The sequence below is a fragment of the Meriones unguiculatus genome, chromosome 6, assembly GCF_030254825.1.
Source record: "Meriones unguiculatus strain TT.TT164.6M chromosome 6, Bangor_MerUng_6.1, whole genome shotgun sequence".
NCBI classification, from domain to species: domain Eukaryota; kingdom Metazoa; phylum Chordata; class Mammalia; order Rodentia; family Muridae; genus Meriones; species Meriones unguiculatus.
Window position 1 is genome coordinate 20695082 of NC_083354.1, and position 22599 is coordinate 20717680.

The window sequence follows — 22599 nt, forward strand, 5'->3', positions numbered from 1 at the left end:
TAGCTATATAAACAAGTACATGTGGAAATATATTACAGGAATAAAATAGCAAATTATTTCTGCACTTGAAATTTCATTTCTCAGGCCAGAGAGATGGCTCACTGTTTAAGCTAAGCATACATAATGCTGTTTCAGGAAATCCAAGCTCAAGTCCCAGCACCCATATCAGGTGAGTGACAAATGGCTGTAACTCCAACTCCAGGGGCATTTCACCTCTGTGGCACAGCTAACCTCTTGTGGGCACTTGCATTCATGTGTGTACACACACACACACATAATTTAAAATAATAACTTTTTAAATTGCATTTCTCTTCAGCTTCCAAAGCTGTTGAGTTTCTTCCATGGCTTCCAGGTCAGAAGGGCCTATAACTTACATCAATATACTTCTGGATCACTTCTAACTAATCCTTATGGTTTTATAGTGAGTACCACTTATACTTACAATGGATGATACATACACATTACTTGATGACCTCTTAACATGACAATTGCCTTCTTAGTGAGTACAAGACCAAAAACACAGGCAACACCCCTTTGACATATCAGAAAAGGAATGACTGTTCTTACCCTTCTCTCATTTACCCTAACTTATCAAGTCACCCCCTAAAAAAAGGTTCTGAATGAAATAATTCTGTTAGTTTCATGACAGTCTCATTTTCTGAGTATATGCGGTATTGGTGCCCCATGCATGCCAGACAGCTGCTGTACCACTGAGCTGTCTCCCAACCTCATGTTTTACAGTTTGTTTAGAGGCAGAGTCTAGGTTGCCCTGGTTGGCCTTGAACTTGCTCTATAGCTCACACTCAATACATAAAAAACTCAAAAGAGTAGTTACCAAGAAAACAAATAACCCAATTTTAAAATGTGGTACAGATCTAAACAGAGAACTCTTAAAAGAGGAACTCAAAAAGCTGAGAAAACACTTAAGTGTTCATCCTTGGTCATCAAAAAGTTATAAATCAAAACTACTTTAGCTTTCATCTTTCACTGTCAGAATGACTAAGATAATAAAATAAATGACAGCTCATGCTGCCAAGAGTGTGGAGTAAGGAGGACAATCATCCATGGCTGGTGGGAGTGAAAGCCACTATGGAAATCAGCATGGCAGTTCCTCAGGAAGATGGTGCTTGGTCTACGTCAAGATTCATCTATACCACTACTGGGCATGCCAAAGGCTGCCTCATCCTACCACTGCTTAACCATGTTCATAATAGCCAGAATTAGAAACAACCTAGACCTTCCTCAACAAAAAAATAGGTAAAAAAAAAAAAAAAAATGTGGTACATTTACAAAACAGAGTATAACTCTGTTTTTTTAAAAATTTAAATTCCCAGGTAATTGGATGGAAATAGAAAAAAAATCATCTTGAGTGAATAATCCATATGGCAAGTATTCACTTATATGTGAACATTATTTGTTAAGTCATTGATAACCATGCCAGAATATGTAGAAGCAGAGGTTAGAGAGTGAGGGAATAGGAGACACAAATAGATCTTGTTAGGAAAAAGAAATAAAACAGACAGTTATGGAGAGTTCTGGAATGAGAGGATCAAGTAGAAAGGGGAGAGGGAGATAAGAAAGGGAATACAGGGAAAGACAGCTAAAAATAAGGGCCACTAGATGAGTATTATGGAAACCTAACACAGTAGAAGCTGCCACATATATATATAATTTGTGTGTTTATACACATATATACATATACATACACACACATATACATATACATGAAGGCTGTCTAAATAAATTTGTCAAATAATGGAGGAGACAGCTCAACTGGCCATCTCTTTATCACCAAATAAAGTTTCTAGTTACCAAGATTGGGTTACATCTAATTGAGCTGTTGGCCAAAGGGGTCCCATGGGAATCCCCAAACAACCTAGGATATTGCCAAAATTTTAGGCTGTTCTCCACAAACTCATGGCAGTCTCTTTTGACTGGTTTAATAAAGAGCTGCCTGGCCAACAGCTGAGGTAGGAGAGGACAGGCAGGACTTTCAACAGAGATAAGAACTCAGGAAGAGAATCTGTGGGGGTTGGGGGAATTATGTTGCCAGATGGACACAGAGGAAGAAACAAGTGCAAGGACTAAGACTGAGAGAGGTAACTGGCCACATGGCAGGACACAGGCCAAACCAGGATTGTCAAGTTAGAATAACTGAGAATCTGCTCAGCTTCAGTGACTAAGTTAATAATGAATACAATAAGTCTCTGTGTCATTATTCCATCCACTGGTAGTCTCAAAGAAAGTCCCATTTCACTAATGAAAACACCTGCACAATTCATTAACTATGGAGAAGTCAAACTCATCCCTACATAGGACCTTCACCCCTATATTCTAGAGTCTTTGATACAGGAAGATACTCTGCACACTCCCAAAGGAAAAACATAAATACAAACCCTTTGATCTACAACGCTATCCTGTCTGTAAGATACACTAGGGCAATGGTGGCACAAAGCTTGTGGGAGTAGCCAACCAACATCTTGTTTGACTTAAGGCCCACTCCACAGGAGGGAAACCATACCCAGCACTGCTTGGGGGAGCAGGAACCTGAAACTACATAGCCCAGAGACCTCTAAAATAATAATAATAATAAATGTAGCAATAAAATAACTGCTAATGACATTTTGCTATACTCATAGATCAGTGTCTTGCTCAGCCACCATCAAAAATGCTTCCTCCTACAATAGATGGGAACAAATACAGAGACTCAAGGTAGATATTATGCAGAGAGTGAAAGACCGTGGAACACTCAGCCCTAAAGTGGATGTTTCTATCAAATCCCTCCCCCCTCAGGGCTCAAACAACTCAGAGGAAGAGGTGGCCAGAAAAAGTGTAAGAGCCAGAGAGATGGAAGGCACTGAGAAAACAAAACCCTTTAAGTCAACATGATCAAAGTTTATATGAATTCAGAGACTTTGGCAGCACACAAAGGGCCTGCATAGGTCTGCATCAGGTCTTCTGTGTATAGATTATAGCTCATGGTTTAAAGTTTTCATGGGATTCCTGAGCATGCGAATGGGTGGATCTCTGATGTTTGTGCCTTCTCTTGGGCTCTTTTCATTCTGTTGGTTTTGTCCAATTCCGATAGAATAATTTTTTGCTACATTATGTTATAGTATAGTCTAGTATAGTATAGTACTTTAGGAAGCTGTTTATTTTCAGGATCTGGATACTGAAAGTGAATCCAGATGGGAAGGGAGATGGGGAAGAACTGATAGGATTAGAGGGAGGAGAAATAGTCATCAGGATATATCATATGACAAAAAAAATATCTAATTTCAATAAAAGGAAAGAAAATATGCCAAAACAGTAAAGAATAAAACCCTAAAACTCATCAGAACAGTGATTGAAAAGGGGAAATAATGCAATCTAGCAGTAGGTTATAAGGGAGGAGTAGATAAATGAGAATTAAGTCAAGTTATAAAGTAACAGTAACCCATTTAGAGTTGCAGTTTAGATGGATGGATGGATGGATAGATAAATAGATAGATAGACAGACAGATAGATAGATAGATAGATAGATAGACAGATAGATTGGATGGTAGATAGATAAAGACATACATACATAAATTCATACATAATAAATAAAAGATAGATAATTGATAGGTAAACAGATATTTGTTTTTATAAGTTAAAATAAAATTAGGTCACATGGACTATTTGTAGCTTTGCAGATTAAATTTCCTACTGAAAAGCTTCTTCAGTAGACACATATTCTGAGTTATGGACATGGGTAAGAAGAGTTGAGCTGCAAGAAAGGAGACTCTACTTACCAGAGCACAGCCTCGGTACCACACTGCCGCATAATACATCAAGTAAAGACGAGTGAGCAATCATGGGGGAAATGGGCTCCACTTAAAGTCTACTCAACAGAGTTCTAAAACTGTATGACTGCCACAAATATAAGAAAATGTACAGGAAACTCGTTATCAGCTTTGAAAATGGAAGTGTTTTAGGTAGTAAGACCAAAGTCTGGAGGTCGTGACCACGGTTTAAATGTCCTTGCATTTTAGAGAGTAATTCTTTATCCCTTTTATTCTTAAAGTGCATGGGCATATTAGGCTTAGAACTCTGAAGTTAATATAAGCCAAAAATTTCCCACACTTTCGATGAAGCAAAGACTTATCGGTTTAAACAGCACAGGTGAAAGAAAAATGATAAAGGGCTAAGCAACAAAATGAAGAATGGAGTACTTACCAATCTGGCCAGCCTTGACTTTGAAAGGAACATCCAATTCACTCTTCAGAAAAAGACAAAAATTAAAGGACATCTTTCAGCACCCCCAAAATCACTTCTGTACATCAGTGATACAGCTAAGTAACTCATGGCTATGATTGCTTTGCTAAACGGTGGTTTCACATAAAGATGTGACAAAGAAGCAAAATTATAAACAGGAAATAGAAGGGAGTTCATAAGGAAGTGAATTACATAAACTGGTTATTCAGGAAAAATAGAAAGGGGTCCATAAGGAAAGTAATTACATAAACTGGTTATTTTAATAAATGAAACAGATGGACACTGTTTACCTGAAATGCAAGAAGAACAGAAAAGAGTCCATGCACATTAAGTCAGCTGAAAATAACCACTGAATAATTCACTCATTTAGCAAACAGGTAAACAAAACCCTAACATGCTATTTATCAAACTATCATTTCTCTTAGATAAATTTTACATACCAACAAATAATAACAATTTTGCCTTATCTGGATTCAGGGTGCTAAACCATAACTCTCACTCATAGTGATCACAAATCTTCTGAATTATTAAACTTTAACCAGTCAGCACAGATTTTCTATTAGGTACTACTTCACATGCAGACTTTCAGGTATTATATAACATATATGAATACAGTGAACTACAATACTATAGGTTACAATTAACTAAGAATCCATTTTCATGATCATACAATTCCACAAACAGTCTAGGTGCGGAGGAACAGAACATAATACTTTTGACAAAAGAATTTGCATAAGCAGGGGCTCTGTTCCCCAGGGGTCAAGAAAGGTCTACTCAACATAAGCCACATAAAGCCAGGAAGGACAGTAAACTATTCTGAGAATTTCCAATGTGCCAGGTTCTCTTCCTCACCTCAGCCAGGCCACAAAGCCAAGGTGGGCTCTGAACCAGGGCTCAAGCATATTAAGAAACCAAAACTGAGAAATGAGAAAATCTAGCATATGCTTGTATGCATGTACACACATGCTTGTATGTGTGTGCATACACACACACACACACACACACACACACACAGAGGAAACCTAAAATGTAATGAATAAACATTCTTAAGTGACATCATAGACATCAGTTTTGCATAACAGGTTAAATATAACTGCATTGGGTGGGGAATACAGCTTTGTTTTAGCTCAACAGCAAGGGATGCAAATTCTTCACTAAAGCTCAAGTGTCTGGCTACCTTACCCTTACTGTTACCTCAGTGCTCTGTGGCCAGCCTGTCACTTCATTGCTCCGTAGCACCTAGACCAGTGGTTAGCACCAAGCCCTAACTTGCCTGGAAAATATATGAGGATAATTTTAAAGAAAACTAGTTCTGTAAGACAAATGGAGACAGCAAAGCTATACAATCAAATTAGGTCATGGAATTAACTCCATTTTGAAAAAAAAAAATACTATTTTGATCATGGGGGAGTTGTAAATCTTTAATCCCATAATTTCTAATGGCAAATAGTTAAATAAGGAACGCTGCTTGGAGTGACTCAGTCACTTTATCTGGTACCTGGTACAGATGCCTAGTAACCAAACGTTTCTAAGAGCTTGCCAAATTAACTGAGTTAGTGAGCATAATTTAAAAAATAATAACCCTTACCAGAGCATTTTCTTTTATCTGCAGATTATCTAAAGCCACATTACCTGTTTAAAAAAAAAGAAATATAAAATTCATACAGCCATTAGTACAACATTCATGTCACATCTATCAAACACCAAGGATGCAATGCTAGAGCTAAGAACACCAATGAAGAATGTGGAAACTCAAGATCCAGCAGGAGGCAGAGAATACAGCTACATTCTAGAACAAAACAATAAAGGAAAAACGTTTTACAGACTAGTGTTTTCTCAAAGGCTACACACCATCCAGACTGATACAACTTTTTAAAATTGTATATGCACACGAATATGCAAAACACCAACAAACAAAAACAAACAAACAAGCAAGCAAAAAACATAAGCTACGACACCACAATGCCACTTTTACGAGTAGTATTTTTTCCACGTGTGTATGGAATAGTTCAATTTTTCTAAAGCACGTTGTTACAGGTTACAAGAAGAGCAGAGAAGCAGGTAAGAAAGCCCAGGAGTGGGCAGAAAAGACTACAACTGTGTCCTTAGAAGAAAGGAAAGGAGTACGACTGTCAGGCAGCCTCTACAGAACAGCTGGAAAGAAACTAAATTCCGAAACAGCCAGGTACGGTGGCACATGCCTGTGACTACAGCACTTGGGAGGCTAAGTCTGAGGAACAGCTATCACTGGGAGGCCAGCTTGGGCTATGCAGTGAATTCCAAGCCACTCTGTACTATAGGGAAAGCCCCTCTCCCAAAAAAATCATACACACATACATACGTATCTACCTAAAGAAAGGCAGTAACTTCGGTGTCAAACAGGGGCCAGCACAGTAAAGACTAATTTTGGAGCCAGAATTGAAAGAAGGGCACCACCGCCAAACATAAAAATAATAGGGTAATCCTAGAAGACTGACATGCATTCAGTATTTGAAGGGGGAGCGGGTGTGCACGCGTGCACGTGTGTGGGGTGTGTGTGTGTGTGTGTGTGTGTGTGTGTGTGTATGTGTGTTTGCCTACATGCATGTCTAGGCACCACATGCAGTGTCTATGCATGTCATAAGTGGGCACCAAATCCCCGAAACTGGACAGCTGTGAGCTATCCTGTGGATGCTGGGAATTGAACCCAGGTTCTCTGCAAGAGAACCCAGGTTCTCTTAACCACTGAGCCAGCTCTCGACAGAGAAAGCATTCTCCCCTCGCCCCACAAGACAGGGTTTCTCTGTGTAGCCTTAACTCTCCCAGACTCACTTTGTAGACTCGGCTTACAGCAATCCACCTGCCTCTACCTCCCAGAGTGCTGGGATTACAGGCACTCGCCACCATGCCCGGCCAGAAATCATTCTTAAGGAACATATTCCCAAAATCACAGAAGCACACAGATAGCTCTGTGTTAACTATATTACCTAATTCTTACACAGGTAGAGCTAAGGCCCCCGTTGGAGTCAAGAGCAGGGGTGTGCGCAGAGCGCCTATTTTCAGACATTCAAAGCTGTCTAACAAGCTCAAGGTCAACACAGACCCAAACCTGCTCATGAGCCCTTACTGTTCCACCCAGACTCTCAACGAGTAGGTCAACTGTCACCAGGAGTGCTCGAATCACCCACACTAAAAATGACATTTTCCTATGTGCGTACGCACGGATGTGAATCCATATAAACGCGCACATGTTTAGTAGAAACGGGGCTGTCTCTACTGCAGTGAACCGTGGTTGTACAAGGAAGTAACAGGAGTCGATCCCTGCCAATGTGGCCAGCGTAGCTTCAAGAAGAATATTTTAAAAACTGACAGAACACTGAAAGTGACGGTCACTGTTGGTGGGACAAAAGGTGGCTTCCTTATTAAGGATTTTCAGCATTTTCCATTTTTTATAATTATCAGGTATTACTCTTAAGTAAGATCATGACAGAAATTAAAATAAGGGGAAATGAGGAGATAAAAACTAAAACAGAGGTAAATTCTAAGTTAATCTGGCTCAACATTTGTATATGAATTCTTTCTATACCTAACCTCTCCTTTACCTTCAGACACATAAAATTAACAAAGAACTTGCCAGGTCAGTTCGTACTTCCTGGATAAATGATACAAAGGGTAGCCATAGAGATATCTTTCTGTAGCTATTTACACTAAAGGAAGGGCCACTAGTCCAGTAAAGAGAGGGAAGAAAATCAGCAGCTTGAAGATTATCCGCCGCCCAGGGAACAGGGGAAAGGGCATTCATCTCTCAGCCAGTAGCCAGTGCCCTGGCTGGAGGAGGCACCAGCCAACCCGCCCACATGGTGTACGCTGTTCTGCCAGTACAGGTGTATCCTTTCCATTCCGTGGCCCAAGAATGCAGAAAATTCATTTAAATAATCTGTAAGACTGAAACATCCCACCTAAAAATCAACCATTTCATGCAGAACTGAGTACTGGAAAAAGTATATGTTTAAAAAAAAAAAAAAGATACGGAGTTTTCTTTCCAGAAACAGCAATTCCAAACACACCCACAGATAAGAACACTCTGAGGCCACAGAAAGTTTCCGGAGGGGAAAAAAAAGCAAAGAATAAATATTTGTGTCTTATCTTAAAAATAAAAATAAAAAAAAAAGAAAGAAAGAAACAAGGTCAGGAGGATGAGTGACACGCTACACTCTGCTAGCAAGGAAAACACGAAGGCCAGGCCCACCATGAGGTGGCGTTTAGCGTCAATTCCTTAGACACCCAGGAGAGGGAGGGGCCGAGCTCTGTGAACAGCCTCTAGTACAGACAGGACTGAAGGACCTGGTAAGGAGCTCGCCTAGGAGTACAGCTTTGAAGGAGACCCTACCGACTGCTCATTAAGAAGCGACAGGCCCACTCGCTGCTCACTGAGACGCTTCAGGGATTTCGTGCGAGCTCACACTGCTGAAAGTTACACATGAGGCTTGAGAGCAAAGGCTGAAGGGTGGATTAACAAGCAGACCTGAATCAGAATGTACGAAATGATCTTTGCTCACGAATTAAAGATAGAAATGAAATCAAGCCCATTAAATTAGCAATTAACACCATCTTTAAAAAGAGATAGTTGTTAAATAAGAAGAAACCAAGTTAATGTGATGAATAAAAAGCAGCGGGGCTGGGGAGATGGTTCGGTGGTTAAGAATACTCTATGCTCTTGCTGAAGGCCCACGTTCAGTTCCCAGCAACCACACCAGGCAGCTCACAGCCACCTGTAATTCCAGCCCAAATGGGATCCAACGTTCTCTTCTAGCCTCCCGGTCTCTGCAAGTAGCAGGCACACACACAATGCACATGCCTGTAACACTCAATTTGTTTTGTTTTTTTAATCAAATGGAACTTTCATAACATAGAACAGGCTTGCCTGAGTCCAAGAATAGCTCTTATACACATACTCGTCTACAAAGTAAACATAGGAGACACAGTGTTCTGGGTTTGGTGGCACATGCCTGTTCTCCCAGCACTCACTCAAGAGGTGGAGGTAGGAGGAGCAAGACAGCTAAAGCTGGCCTGAGCCACACTGTGAGCGCAAGGGCAACTGGGTTACATGACTGTGAAACAAAAAAGGGCTGAGGGTGTAGATCAATGAATAAACAAGAGTGCTTGCCCAGCACGCAGGAAATTCTGGTTCTATCTTTAGAAAGCATAGATCTGGTGTGGTGGCACACAGCTATAATCCCAATGCTCAACAGAGACAGGAGCATCCTCAGCCACATAGGCAGTTTGAGGCTGGCCCGAGCTACATAAGACTGTCTCAAAAAATAAATAAATAAAAATAGTGTTGATATTAAATACTTTCAACCAGAAATAATCTCTGTGATTTCACAGAAGCTGGATCTCCCCTACAGTACTTAACACTTAAGTTTACAAAAATGCCCAGTGCAATTATGAACTCCTTACCAGTGTCCCTCATCACTGGTACTCAAAACACTGGCTCAGTTGCCTTAGGCTGCACATAACTACAGGGCAAAAGCAACTATGATGAAGGCATCAATTGACATTTCAAAAAAATATGTTCAGATGTGTTCCATCACTGGATCCACACAGCCTCCTGGGCAGGCGGCAAGACTGAGAAACTGGGGGTTAAATGAATGGTCTGTGGCGACCATGGCAACCTACACGTGGAAGAGCCACCCTCAGCCTTCTGACGCTCAGTACCACGTTCAGCACATCACGCTCTCTTCCAGACAGTGGAGTCCAACAGGTAGAACCCTCAGCCTTCTGACGCTCAGTACCACGTTCAGCACATCACGCTCTCTTCCAGACAGTGGAGTCCAACAGGTAGAAGGTTCAATCCCACCGACTGTCTGCTTCCTTTCCCACACAATAACCAGACTGCACTGAGTGGCAGGGCTGGTACCGCTCTGGGTCTCTACATTTTAAAGGTTATATAAAATCCAAAACTGAGTGGAAAGGGTAGAGTCAGGGGATTACATCAGGGGCACCAGAAGGGACAGTTCCTTGGGGACACAGGAGATGGTACTGCAGACAGCCATGCTAGCTAGACCTTTTCTCTTAAAGCAGTCCCTCAGCTCCGTTCCAGAACTGCTCCAGGAGCACGCGTCTCCCTCCCAGCTCTGCATCCTCATCACATGAAGCAGAAGTGGTGGTTTCCCCAAGTCACACAATTCCTACGCCACTGTGCTGAGAACAGGGCCAGAGTCTCCTGACTTGGGCCCTGGCCAGTTCTTCATATAAAACATAAAGATTAAACCAAACTATGATACAACAACAAAAATGACCATCAAAGAAAAATTCCAGGCCCTGGTCGAGCCACACGGCCTAAAACAGCGGCAAGCACCCATATGCTATGTTACTCTTCAAGGTTTCTCCAATCTGTAAGTCTCCAGCATTTGTCTCACTCATAACAAACGTTCACCGGCGCTCATCTCCCAAGGAGACGAGCTCAACCCCTAAGCAGTCTGCAGAAACAAGAACCAATTTATTTTAATGACTCATGTTTTCACAAATACCGAAGAAAATATTGTACCAGTTTCTTCCAACTGAATTGAACTGTCAGACTCCAAACTGAACCAGTCCAGACTGTTTCAGTTGGAGGTTTGCTGTGCAGCAGAAAGGAAGTAACTGATTCTTACTTTCCAGTTTCCTGTTGAAACAGGAAGTCTTGGCAGAAAAAAAAAAAAAAAACAGAAAGCTGTGATGTCACCAAGACTTTCTCCTTTCAAACACCGCACAGAGCTTAAAATCCAAGAGACTCCGCAGGGCTTCCTAGAAAACGGTTTCAAAGCACCAACTCGGGCCCTATTTCTAGGAAAGGAGTGGATTTCTAATTAATGATGATGCTACTTAAATACATGGACTGGTGCATCCAGTTTAGCTTTTCAAGCACTGCTTTGACACAGTATCCTACCTAATGAATTTCTGTTGTTCATTTTATATGCTACAGGACAAGCCAAGGTTGCCTCCACTCCACCAAATGTTGACTAAGGAAAGGGTTTTAAAATTTTAAATAAATAAATAGATCTGCTTCTGGGGCTGGGGACTTGATGGCTCCGTGATTAAGAGCACTTGCGCTCTTCCAGGGGACCAAGTTCAGTTCCCGGCACCCACACGGTGTTTCACAACCATTCCTAACTGCAGTTCCAAGAAACCGGATACCCTCTTCTGGCCTCCACGGGCACCACAAGAACATGGTGAGCACACATACCTGCAGGCAAAGCGCTTACATAAAATAAAATAAAATTCTTTAAAAAAAAAACAACACTCCCTCAGTCAGCTTTACTCCCTCAGTGAGGAGCACTTAGACACGACAACGTTTCATACAAGGAGGCTAAAGAAAGTACAAACAAATCAAACAACTGCGTTTTCTGCCGTGCTCACGCTGCCCGAGAGCTACCCGCTGGGTCACCGCCCAGTAGGTGTGGCTGGGCTCTTCACCATCAGTATGGAAGCTGTGCGCTGGGCCGGCATGCCTCAGCCTTGCTCAAACCACAGCTGCCTAAAGCCGGAGAAGACATGCTCACCTCGCTCATTTGCAGAGGAGAAGCAGATGGCTTCCCATCAGTGACCTGCCAAAAGCCCTACCTGCGCCTGGTCAGAGATAACTTCCTATCCAGTTTCCTCATCCTCACTCTCCTTCCTCATGCTGCTTTCGGCCAGCAAGACAAGCTGAGTGTCACAAATCTAAAACGCTCCAAAGCCCAAAACTTTCGGGTGCTGACGTGTTGCCACAGAGAGAAAACGCACACACTCAACCTTGCGTGGCACACTGCTGCCAAAACGCAGCATGCTGAAAATAACTGCAGGCTATATGCGCTATACCTATACGAAATAATGTTGAATTTTATGCTAACTCGGGCGTCATCCACATTATAGACTTATAAATATTCCAAATTCTGAAAAAGAAAAAAATCCAGAATCTACAGCAATTCCAACCCCTGGAATTTGGAATAGGAGCTCCACCCCTAACTGTGGGCTGACAGGGAAGGGCCTCCAGGGTGAAGGACAGGACCTGAAACCACACCCCAGAGACTGGCTCTGGGGCCGTGAACTCTGTGTGCACTGCACCCTGGTTCCTGTTTCTGGCACCACAGCCGCCGCTGGTGTCTTACACGCCATTTAGTCCACCGGATTAGAAGTGCGAGCCTCGGGGTCCTAAATGGAGGCTGCCCCTGCTCCTCCACAGTAAACAGCTTTGAAAAATCGAACTGGCAGATTCTACAATGCAACAACGCTACTTGACCCAAATTGCAAAAGATCTGACATTTCGACACACGTTACTCCGAAAACAATTAAATCCTGGACACGTCTCAAACAGCTAAGGGCTGTGTAACTTATCTGCTGGTACCAGTTTGTGGGGATCAAAAGTCTAGATAAACATTCTCACCTGGCAGCACCTGCCCACCAGGCACAAGTCTGAGCTTTTGAAGGCTGTCCTGCACTGCTACAGAAAACCCGAGCGTTGTCAAGTATAAATTGCAAACCGTTTCCTTGCTTTTAAGTGTTTGGGAGCAGGGAGAATAAAAGATCCACATGCGTGTGAGCAGATGTGCGATGCTAAAGGAAACGCGCCTCCGAAAACACAACAGCAGGCTCTCCTGCCAACCTTTACCACCACCCACCATCATCCAAAACGCCGCCTACTGTCTACCACGAACAACCAAAAAGACTTTCCTTGGACTTCCATCACAGACGCTGTGCCCTGTGTGTTCTCCTCACAGATTAGGAGGCTGAGGCTTCTTCTAAAAAATGAAAACATTTTTCTCCAAGACCCTATTAACTAGTGAACTGGGGCCTCTTTCTACAGCAGCAGGTCTTTTAAATGTATTTTGCCTAGCCCACTTTCAGAGATACTTAAGAACTGTTTGGCATTAAACAATCTTCCAAGAATAAATTCCAAGGCAGGAGGTGGTGGCAGATGCCACTTACTCCAGCACTTAGACTGTAGAGGCAGGAGGATCCCTGTTAGTTTGAGGTCAGCCAGATCTACAGAGCAAGTTCCAGGACAGCCAGTCAGGGCTACACAGAGAAACCCTGTCTCAATAAAGCCAACAACAGAATAAATAAATTCCAAGAGACAGCCACAAAGTTTAAAAACCTTTATGTCTCTCTGAAGTTCTTTTATTATTATTTATTATTATTATTTCCTTTGCTTCTTCAGTTAAAAAATTTTTATGTTTTTATATACGGGGGGGGGGGCACATGCCATTGTGCCTGCATGTGGAGGTCAGAGGACAACTTGAAGGAGTCAGTTCCCTCCTTCTGCTGTGTATCCACAGGAATGGACTCTGGCAGTCAGGCTTGGAAGAAAGCACCTTTCCACCGAGCCAGCTGTCTTGCTGGCCTCGCTTGTTCTTCAATTTAAAAGCAATATCCAGAATATTAACCTGAGTCTCAACTTTCTAGTAACTTTCTCCTTCCTTTTCATGTTACAGTTTTCTTCTTTATTGTGGCTTTCACGGTATAAATGTCTCATAGGCCCAGCACAATGTTTTTCAAATTAGAGTAACACTATATTTTGACTCTCAAAACTCTCGGGGTACATCAAAGCAAAATCATGCAACATGATACATGTCAGTGATTTAAGATACCTGTTTCTCTTGTTGTTAGAAATCGCCTAAGAGCAGCAAACTTTCTCTAGAATTTCTCTTACTCCTTACTAAAATCTGTTCATTCAGTAGGTCTCATTATACGCTGGAGACAATCTCCATTTTCTCCTTAGACCAGTTCCTCAACTATAATGCATGGCTGGACAACCCTCTGTTTCAGACTGTCTGTCTCTCACACTGCTAGAGGTTGTTAGCAGTATCCCTAGGATCTATTTAACACTTGCCAGCAGCACATCTCCTCAATCAAAAGCACTTTAGGCACTGCCAAACAGCATTCTGACACTGAAAACTATTGCTTTGGGCTAGTCTAATATGTCAGTTAAGATTTACCAACATATTCCCCAAAGAACAAAAAAAATTAAATATGTGAAAATTCTACAGGAAGAATCCTCCTCCTATTCTAAAGTTCTGAACATGCAAAACTTGAAGGGGAAAAAAAAAAGCAGCAACACATAAATTTTATCTGCTAACATACATGCAGTTTTCAAATAGGACTACATATAATTATCAAATTTTCCTGAACAGCTTTGTCAGCACCGTGGATGTCATATCAAAAATTTCATTAATATCCCATTTGTTTATCCCTCCCCTCCTCCCACAAAAAAAAAAAAAAGTTAAGATCAGCTTCTCCAGCAGTATTGTCAGAGTGATGATAGTCAACTCAGACTTGTCTTTCTATTTTTGGGAGATTCGGATTGAAGACAGTATGTTGAGCAATAACTACAAAGCACATGACTTCCAGAAACCATTAGCTAAATTTTACAGGAGCTGAGCTGTAAGCTGACAAAACACAATCGCAGAGTGTTCCCAGGACAGCTGGTCAAAGAAACTCGTGGATCTGCTCGTGGAGCTGAGGGGGCAGCTATCACTGAGTGTCACTGGGCATCATCAAGGTCTGGACTTGGGTCCCCAGCCCCACAAAATGAATTAAAAGTAGAAAACAGACAAAGAAACGTCTCCTCCCTAAATGTCCCGAAAGACAGTGTGGCAGGCAGGAGGCGTGACACAGCTCTATAACACTTAAATTCTGTGTGAATAAACTCGAAATCTTCAGGCTATATTCACTGTCAAAACTGCTTACAGAGCGAACCACACAGTACAGACGCTAACATGCCCAACTTTTAACTTTAAAAGTAAACGTGACTAAGATTTGGTAGTGAAGGAATCTTCAACTGCATCCACACATTTTATTTTGTTTTTAAAAGACCTGCACAGGACAAGGCAGCCACTAAAACCTGGGTAGTGGTTGTAAGGTGTGACTTCAACTCTTCAAGCCATACAAATGCCTTCTCTGTGAAAGCTGAAATGAAGAAGCAAAGGTCCTTACAGTAAAATGCTTGTCCAACACACCAGCAGGCCTAGAAACTCTGAGCTTTCTAGCTCAGAGTTCACATTGGCCTGGGCGCCTTTTTTCAAATGCTTTACAAAGAATAACTGGCATTACTGCAAGAATTCTGAAGAAACACTAGACTTCTCTCTGTTGACGGAAGGATCCAGGCACTTAACTCCTTTTGAAAACTTTTCCATTTGCATTATGTTAGCAGGATTTATGGGAGAACCACAAAAAAAAAAAAAGAGCAGGACGTTCATTTTAAAATAAAATATGCTCCTACATAATTCAGAGGACAAGTTGTGTAATTCAATGACAGCATCGTCCGGTAAAAATAGGATGCCGCTCCCTAATCATTAATCTTAGAAGCCCTTGTGATAGACATAATGTGAAAAATCCTTCGAAATTGCTAATGGAGCAAATAGGAACAGCGTATGCATTTCAGCTTCATGACTGTTTCTTGTAACGTCATCATAAACAGACTTTGTAGCTAACGATGGTCCTGAATTTTAATAGTGCATTTAACCCAATCTACTCAAATACTATTTCAATATGTAGCCAAAATTAATTTTATTGAGACGCTTTTTTAATTTTTTTTTTACTCCATTGGAAGAAACGCTCATCTTCAAAACCCAATGTATTTTATACTCAGAGCATGTAACCACGTTTCAAGTACCAAACAGAGCTTCCCCATTGGCCAATACCAACCAGACACACCAAGCCTATATTTAAATCACTGACAATTAAAAGCAGTTCCAGCCATTTAAGTTGGCTGTTGTTATTTAATTTCCTCTCAAAGCTGACAAAATTCCCAAACCTTATAGTAACTCAGTAAATAAATGAAAGTGCTTCCCATATCCCCAAACACCCGATTTGTGCTGGTATCCTGAGGTGCTGCAGAGGCTTAAAGCAGGCGTTCTGACACTGAGCTACACTCCCAAATCCAAGTTTACAAGAATGCAGAAGTAGATAAGCAAGTCTTATCACAAGTCTTTTCCACTCCTAACCTTCATTATAATAACCCTGGAAGGTCTTCCCGAACTTGCACCCAAGCAGACCTCAAGGAGTTTAAATACCTATCTCAAAAAACAAAACAAAACTGCACGGCCCTCTGCCTAACGAGGAAGTGGCCCAAAAGAAGTGGCCCGCCCCGGGAATCCCTGAGTTAAGAGTCCTTAGGGAAAGGCTTGCCTTTCTTCTCACTGTCAGCCCTGCCCATCCCACCTGCCCAGGCCTGGGAAGCAAAGGAGAAGGAAGCCTGGTCCTTCCTGCTCCTCTGCAAGGGGAGACGTGCTGGCACTGCAGGGAGCGTGAGCCGTGCTCTGACGCCCGCGGCCGAGGTAAATAACCACATCTTGTTTTCCTTGTTCGATGCTGAGGGACTGGAGAGGACCTCTGAGCAGCGCGCTGCCCCCGGGAGGGGACGCCGACGGCAGGGGCAGGTCCGGCAGGGTCCCCGGGCTCCCCGACGCGCAGCCCCCGCTCTCACGCCCGCCGGCCGGCCGTGGCGTCGCGCTTACCGCCCCAGATGCCCAGCTTCAGCTGGGACTTGTTCAGGTTCTCCACGTAGTCCCCCAGGAAGCGGTTCAGCAAGTCTGCGACCACCGACTCCAGCACCATGGCGGGGACCGGGAGGCGGGGGAGGGAGGAGCCAGGACGCGGCGCTCCGGGGAGGGCGGCGGCTCGCGCGCAGACTGACAGCCAAGGCCCGCCCCGCGCCGCGCGTGCGCCGCGCCGCCAGTGCGCAGGCGTGCCCCCCGACCCCACCTCCGCGGCTGCGGAGAATGGGGCCTGCGGCGGGGCTCCGGCGCTGCTGCGTGAAGCTGTGGGTTCGAGTCCCGAGCGGTTCCTAATCCGGACGTCGTAATGCACTCCTCTTAACCGAAGCACTGGAGGGTCAGAGATGGGAGGGTCAGAAGGTCAAGGTCATCCTTGGCTACCTGTGTCAGATTTTTTTTTTAAGTAATAAAATAGACTGGTGAGATGGCCCCGCGTTAAAGGTGCATGCTGCCAAGCCTAATGATGTGAGTTCATATCCTGAAACTCAAAGGTGAAAGGCGAGAACGGACACCCTCAAGTTGTTCTGACCTTCACACTACATTTTTGCCTTGCATGCATGGAAACACACAGAAAGCCAAGGCTACAGAGTAAGACCCTGTCTCAAAAACAACTAAATTAGTTTAAATAACAAAATAAATGTATGTGATTTAAAAAAATAAAGGCTTGGGCATGCTGGCACTCAGAGGTGGAGTTCTGTGAGTTCAAGGCCAGCATCGTCTACATAATAAATTCCAGAACAGCCACAGCTACACAAGGAGACACTGTCTCAAATAAATAAATAATAGGGAAGATGCAAATTTTAAAAGAAAAAAAATGCTAACCAGTGCTTAATTGACCTACCTCAATCTTTCATATTCTTGCCGCATTAAAGAAATTCTTCACTATTTGTTTTTCCTTGCTTTGTCAGACTACACCTGAAGCCCTTCATGGATAACCAATGAACAGAAAATCTGCCTGTTCTATACTCATTGTGCCTCCTTAATTCTTCTACTTCCTGGGAATAGCTCACTGGTACGGATGGTCCCACCCCTACCCCCACCACCCTCCGCCTCCAGCCTTTTTTTTTTTTTTATTCTTCAAAGTGACACCAGAGGTCGCTTTTCCAGAGCACAGATGAATCTGTTCGTCACCTACTAAAAAACAATAACCTAATATTTACAATGCGCTCCTCAGCCTTTATCTAACAACTCCCAGCACTCTCTTCAGTCTGTCCCCAGGCTCTTTCTGACCATCTCACCTGTCAACTTGATACAGAATCACCTGGGGCATAAGGCCCTGGGCAGGCCAGTGGGAGATAACAGATGGGAAGGCCTGCCCACTGTGGGTGGCACCATTCCCCAGGTTCGGACCCTGAACTGTATGAAAAGAAGAGAGGTGGTTGCAAGATTGACTCTCTCCCTCCCTTTTCTCCCTTCCCTGCCTCCCCCTCCCCCATGCCATGTGCCGAGGCGCTTCAAGTCCCTGCGGTGATGTACCTAGAACTGTGAGCCAAAATGGGCCTCCCTCCCTTAAGTAGCTCTTGTTGGTATTTTATCATAGCAACAGAAAAGGTAGCTAAAACACCTCCTCAAGCCCCCCTCTCCCTGCCTATGCTCCTACTGACTGTTCACTGAGGGAGGTTTAAAGAAACAATGTAAGTTGCCGCTGCTGGCGTGGTGTGCTCAAACCAGTAACGGGAAGTGAGGGGGTGAGCCATCCGGACCCTCCAGTGTTCATCCCCTCCATTTCAATAGCACTTCACAGTTCTGAAAGAATAATGGGTAAATATGCTCTCATGAGATTAATTCTCTTTTACTAGGTTTTTTTAACCCATATCCCAGGCATTCTGTCATTAGTAGTCAGTCAGCTTCTTCTCTCACTCACAATCTGTGAAGTAATTAATTTTAATAGAAACGTAATAGAGAAAAATGTAGTAGGAATTTGACCTCAGGAATGCTAAATGGCTCCCCCCAAATCACAGAGGAGTTACTAATTTCCTTCTCCAAACACCGCCACCCTTACCTCTGTCAATAATTATACAACTTAATCACCGCTGGACTAGCAGCCATTCTTAGAGCTCTTTTAAAGGCTACTAACAAAAATTTAAAAAAAAAATTAAAGTAGAAAATTCAAACATTTTAGTGCAAATATGTCATACTGTACCAGTAAAAGCTTTGAAAATTCACCATTTTCCACTTGGAGCCTGTTTGGAGGTGCTGATGGCTGGTTATGTATGTCCAGTAAGAACCAAATCCTCCACATTTCTTTCAAAATCAAAAATGTACATTCCCTTTTATTGTTTAAAGAATTTCTGAGCCAAACAGTGGTGGCACACACCTTTAATCCCAGCACTGGATAGGCAGAGACAGGTGGATCTCTGAGTTCGGGGCCTGCCTGGTCTACAGAGTGAGTTCTAGGACAGCCAGTGCTACACAGAGAAACCCTGGGGGGAGAGGGGGTTGGGTGGGGAGAATTTTTGATACTAAACTGGATAGGGAAAATCCCATAAGGCTTCAACACTACACAAAGAGCCAGAGGCAACTGAGAAAAGCTGACAGCAGAAGAGTTGGCCCTCCTGGGGTAGAGCGCACCATCATGCCAGTCAATCCTGAAAACACATACACATAACATCATAACAATATAAGGACTGAACAGGTTATACTTAGGAATATATACATCATATAGAAGTACGTATGTATATGTGTGCAATAACAGTTGATGAAAAAGAAGCCATGACTTTGAAGGAGAATGAAGAGGGTACATAGGAGGGTTTGGAGAGATGAAAGGAGAGGGAGAAATGCTGTTATTATATTATAATCACTAAGATAAATAAAGAAAAAGAAACAATTTAAGAACCTCATACATCATCATTTCCATCCCATTCTACCCTTCCCGATCCCGTTGTTTTTAAAAAAGCATAACTAATGCCCAAAACAAAAACAAAAAACAAACAAACAAAAAAACCACCATCAGAGGCTAGACCCAGTGGTTGAGAGAAATGGTTGCTCTTCCAGCACCCACATCGTTGCTCACAGCCATCTGTACTTACAAGGAAGCCAACAATCTCTGTTGACCTCTGGGGTGCTGCACACCTGTGATGCACAGACATAACGTGCATGCAGACACTTGCACATAAAATAAAATAATAATTTTAAAAATTAAGCCGCTGTCAGCACCGGGCAACAGTGGTGCAAGCCTTTAATCCCAGCACTTGGGAGACAGAAGCAGGTCTACAGATTGAGTTCCAGAACAGCCAAGGATACACAGAGAAACCCTGTCTCAAGAAACAAACAAACCAAAAAACAAAACAAAACAGCACCCAAAGTACAGCCCTATGGGGGAAATAAATTGGAAGCATGGGCTAGCCAAAGAAAATGGACACCACAGTGATCACAGCTCTGACTTGCTTTTTAAACCAGAACTGAAGAAGGTGAGAGCACCTTAGGTTGTCTCTTGACTTTTGAATGTTCATACCTTCGGACACACACACAGACTGAGGAGGGGGGGCCCGTGTAGATGGAAGACAGGAGATTGCAGAGCAAGGAAACTGAGAACATCTGTTAACCCAACCACCTAACTCGATGGCTCGCAACCTTCCTAACGCTGAGATCCTTGAATACAGCCCCTCGTGTTGTGGTGACCCCCAACCATAAATTATTTTGTTGCTTCTTCTTCGCTGTAATTTTGCTAATGTTAAGAACTGAGGTGTAACCCCCAAAAGGTTCATGCCCCCCATGTTGAGAACTGCTGACCTAAACAGACAGGAGACACTGAAGACCAGAGAGAATTGAGGGGCTCTCCCAGTGTTCTACAAGTGGATGACCATAAAGCCCATGGGTCCTGTACGCCATACTTTCCAGGGTGAGATGTGTGAATCAGCACCAGCCAATAATCTCTTGCTTTCTAGACACCCAACGTCCTGTGTCCTATCTTTGTAAATCTGGTTTTTACTACATTTCTTTTTTTATTGACACAGAAAAAACGGTTCCTTTTAATAGGTATGACATAATGTGATTTAGGATTCACCTATCTATCAGAAATTTTTCTGGTGAGGGTGATTAACATCTTCATCACTTTAAGCCTGCATTTCTCTGTAGGGTGAATGCATTCAAAATCTTTTCTAGCTATTTTCAGTTTTATACAATGTGATATTGCTAACTATCTTCACCGTACTGTGCCACAGAACACTAGAACACTTGCCTCCTCTTTAACCCGTTATCCAGCCTCTCACATCCCAGCCTCAATAAATCTATTTTTAAACGTTCAGTTCCTGTTTACTCTGAGGGTACATCCAGCCACAAATGATGCTGTTTTCACAGCTCTGTCTCTAGATGTCCCCGTGGCGACAGGTATGAGCTCAGAATGATCCCAGCCTTCTTCTGAGCAGATGTGTGTGTTCTGGACACCTGACTGGACCAGATTACACGAACCTCCCAAGCACAAGGTGGCTCCCGCTTCTGGGTTAAGTAAAACATGAGACATATATGGTCACAGAGGATGGGCCTACGAGGGCACTCCTGAGTTGTTTTCAAGAAACATTATACAGGAAATGTTTTCAAGGTGTTGCTACAGACGGAGAACTGTTAATAAAAATAAAACAAGCCGGCTTTGCTTGGCTGAGCAGAGGGGTGTTTTTCAAGAATTGCAGTGTGAATCAGCTAATTCCTGGCTAAGCAAACCTGCAGGAGGACAGTAACAACAGCTGCTAGCCAGCACGTGCTGTCTGCCCAGAGAATCCACAAGATTATCTTCACCCTGACAGCAGTCTATGTGATAGATATGACCACTTCCATCTACAAGCGGGGTTCAAAAAGTTAGTGACCTTGAGTCGCAAGTCCTCAGACTGCGTTCTCATAGTCCTTGCTTGTCACTTTAACCAACATCCAGGATTGCATGGAACTGACAGCATTGTCCTTCTCGGGGGGAAAAAGTGAGCTTGAACATACTTGTGTACATGCCCTTTAGATACACCTTAGCAAATGCTCTCTCACACACTGAACCCTGGTTCAAGAATTTGAGCCAGGAATAGAGGCTGTAAGATGAAGAAGCTAGTCACAGACATGCTAGACCCAGGGACTCACCAATCCTCCCTATCAGACTAAATATTAAATAGAGATGGTTCCGTGGCTAAAAACACTTGATGCCCTTGTAAAGGACCCAAGTGCAGTTCCCAGCACTCATGGGTGGCAGCTCACGCCTGTAACTCACCTCCAGGGAAGTCATCACCCTCCTCTGGCCTCTAGGGGCATCTACATGCAGATGCATGAGTGTGTGTGCATGTACTCATGTGCACACACATATTAAAAATAAAATGTCTTTACACTTTTCCTTTCACTACTGCTCTGGCTACATGAAATTCAACTATTTCAACCCCGCCATTTTCTTCCTTTTCTAAGAGTTGAACATTAAGCTGATAGGGTCTGGGACAGCCTGGATTCATGTGTCTACCATGGGGGTTAAAACCCAGGAAGCATTCAGTAAATTCTGGTTTAAACACGCGTTTAGTGTAGTAACAATGGCCATAAAAGCTAATACTATGCACATCAGGTCCTCTGCCAAACTGTTCATTGGCATCACCTATTTTATCCAAAGGCAAGCCGATGGTGTGTTTTACCATGGTCTTTCACTGGACACCAAGGTTCAGAAACATTCAGCAACTTGCTCATGGTGAGATAATACTGTTCTGTCATAATTTCAAGGCCAATTTGCTTAACTACCGTCAGCGTTCCCACTTTCGCTGTAAACAACAATACTGACATTCCTGCTTCTTTGTCTTTAGTATTTCTCATGTTCCATGCCCGTTGCGGAACAATGTATATTAATCCCCTAATAACTCATTTACTATTCATTAGTGGCCACGCTTTTCTTTTCATTTCCTTAATGACA

The 22599-nt window shown here is 43.0% G+C and overlaps 1 protein-coding gene across 5 annotated transcripts in view; it reads right to left on the reverse strand.

Annotated features, from left to right (window-relative positions):
- Vps13c (vacuolar protein sorting 13 homolog C) overlaps nucleotides 1-16851 on the reverse strand; it is a 149519-nt gene extending 132668 nt beyond the window's left edge. For 3 of the 5 annotated variants that reach the window (XM_060384833.1, XM_060384832.1, XM_060384830.1), the window contains exons 1-3: nucleotides 16695-16849; nucleotides 5825-5868; nucleotides 4198-4240 (exon numbers count right to left, since the gene is read on the reverse strand). In XM_060384833.1, coding sequence (XP_060240816.1) covers nucleotides 4198-4240; nucleotides 5825-5868; nucleotides 16695-16794 — 187 coding nt within the window. In that variant the 5' untranslated portion in view covers nucleotides 16795-16849. Of the gene's footprint in view, nucleotides 1-4197; nucleotides 4241-5824; nucleotides 5869-16694 lie in introns of all 5 variants that reach the window. The other 2 variants (XM_060384831.1, XM_060384834.1) reach the window with 2 other exon arrangements.
- Nucleotides 16852-22599: the final 5748 nt, after the last annotated feature.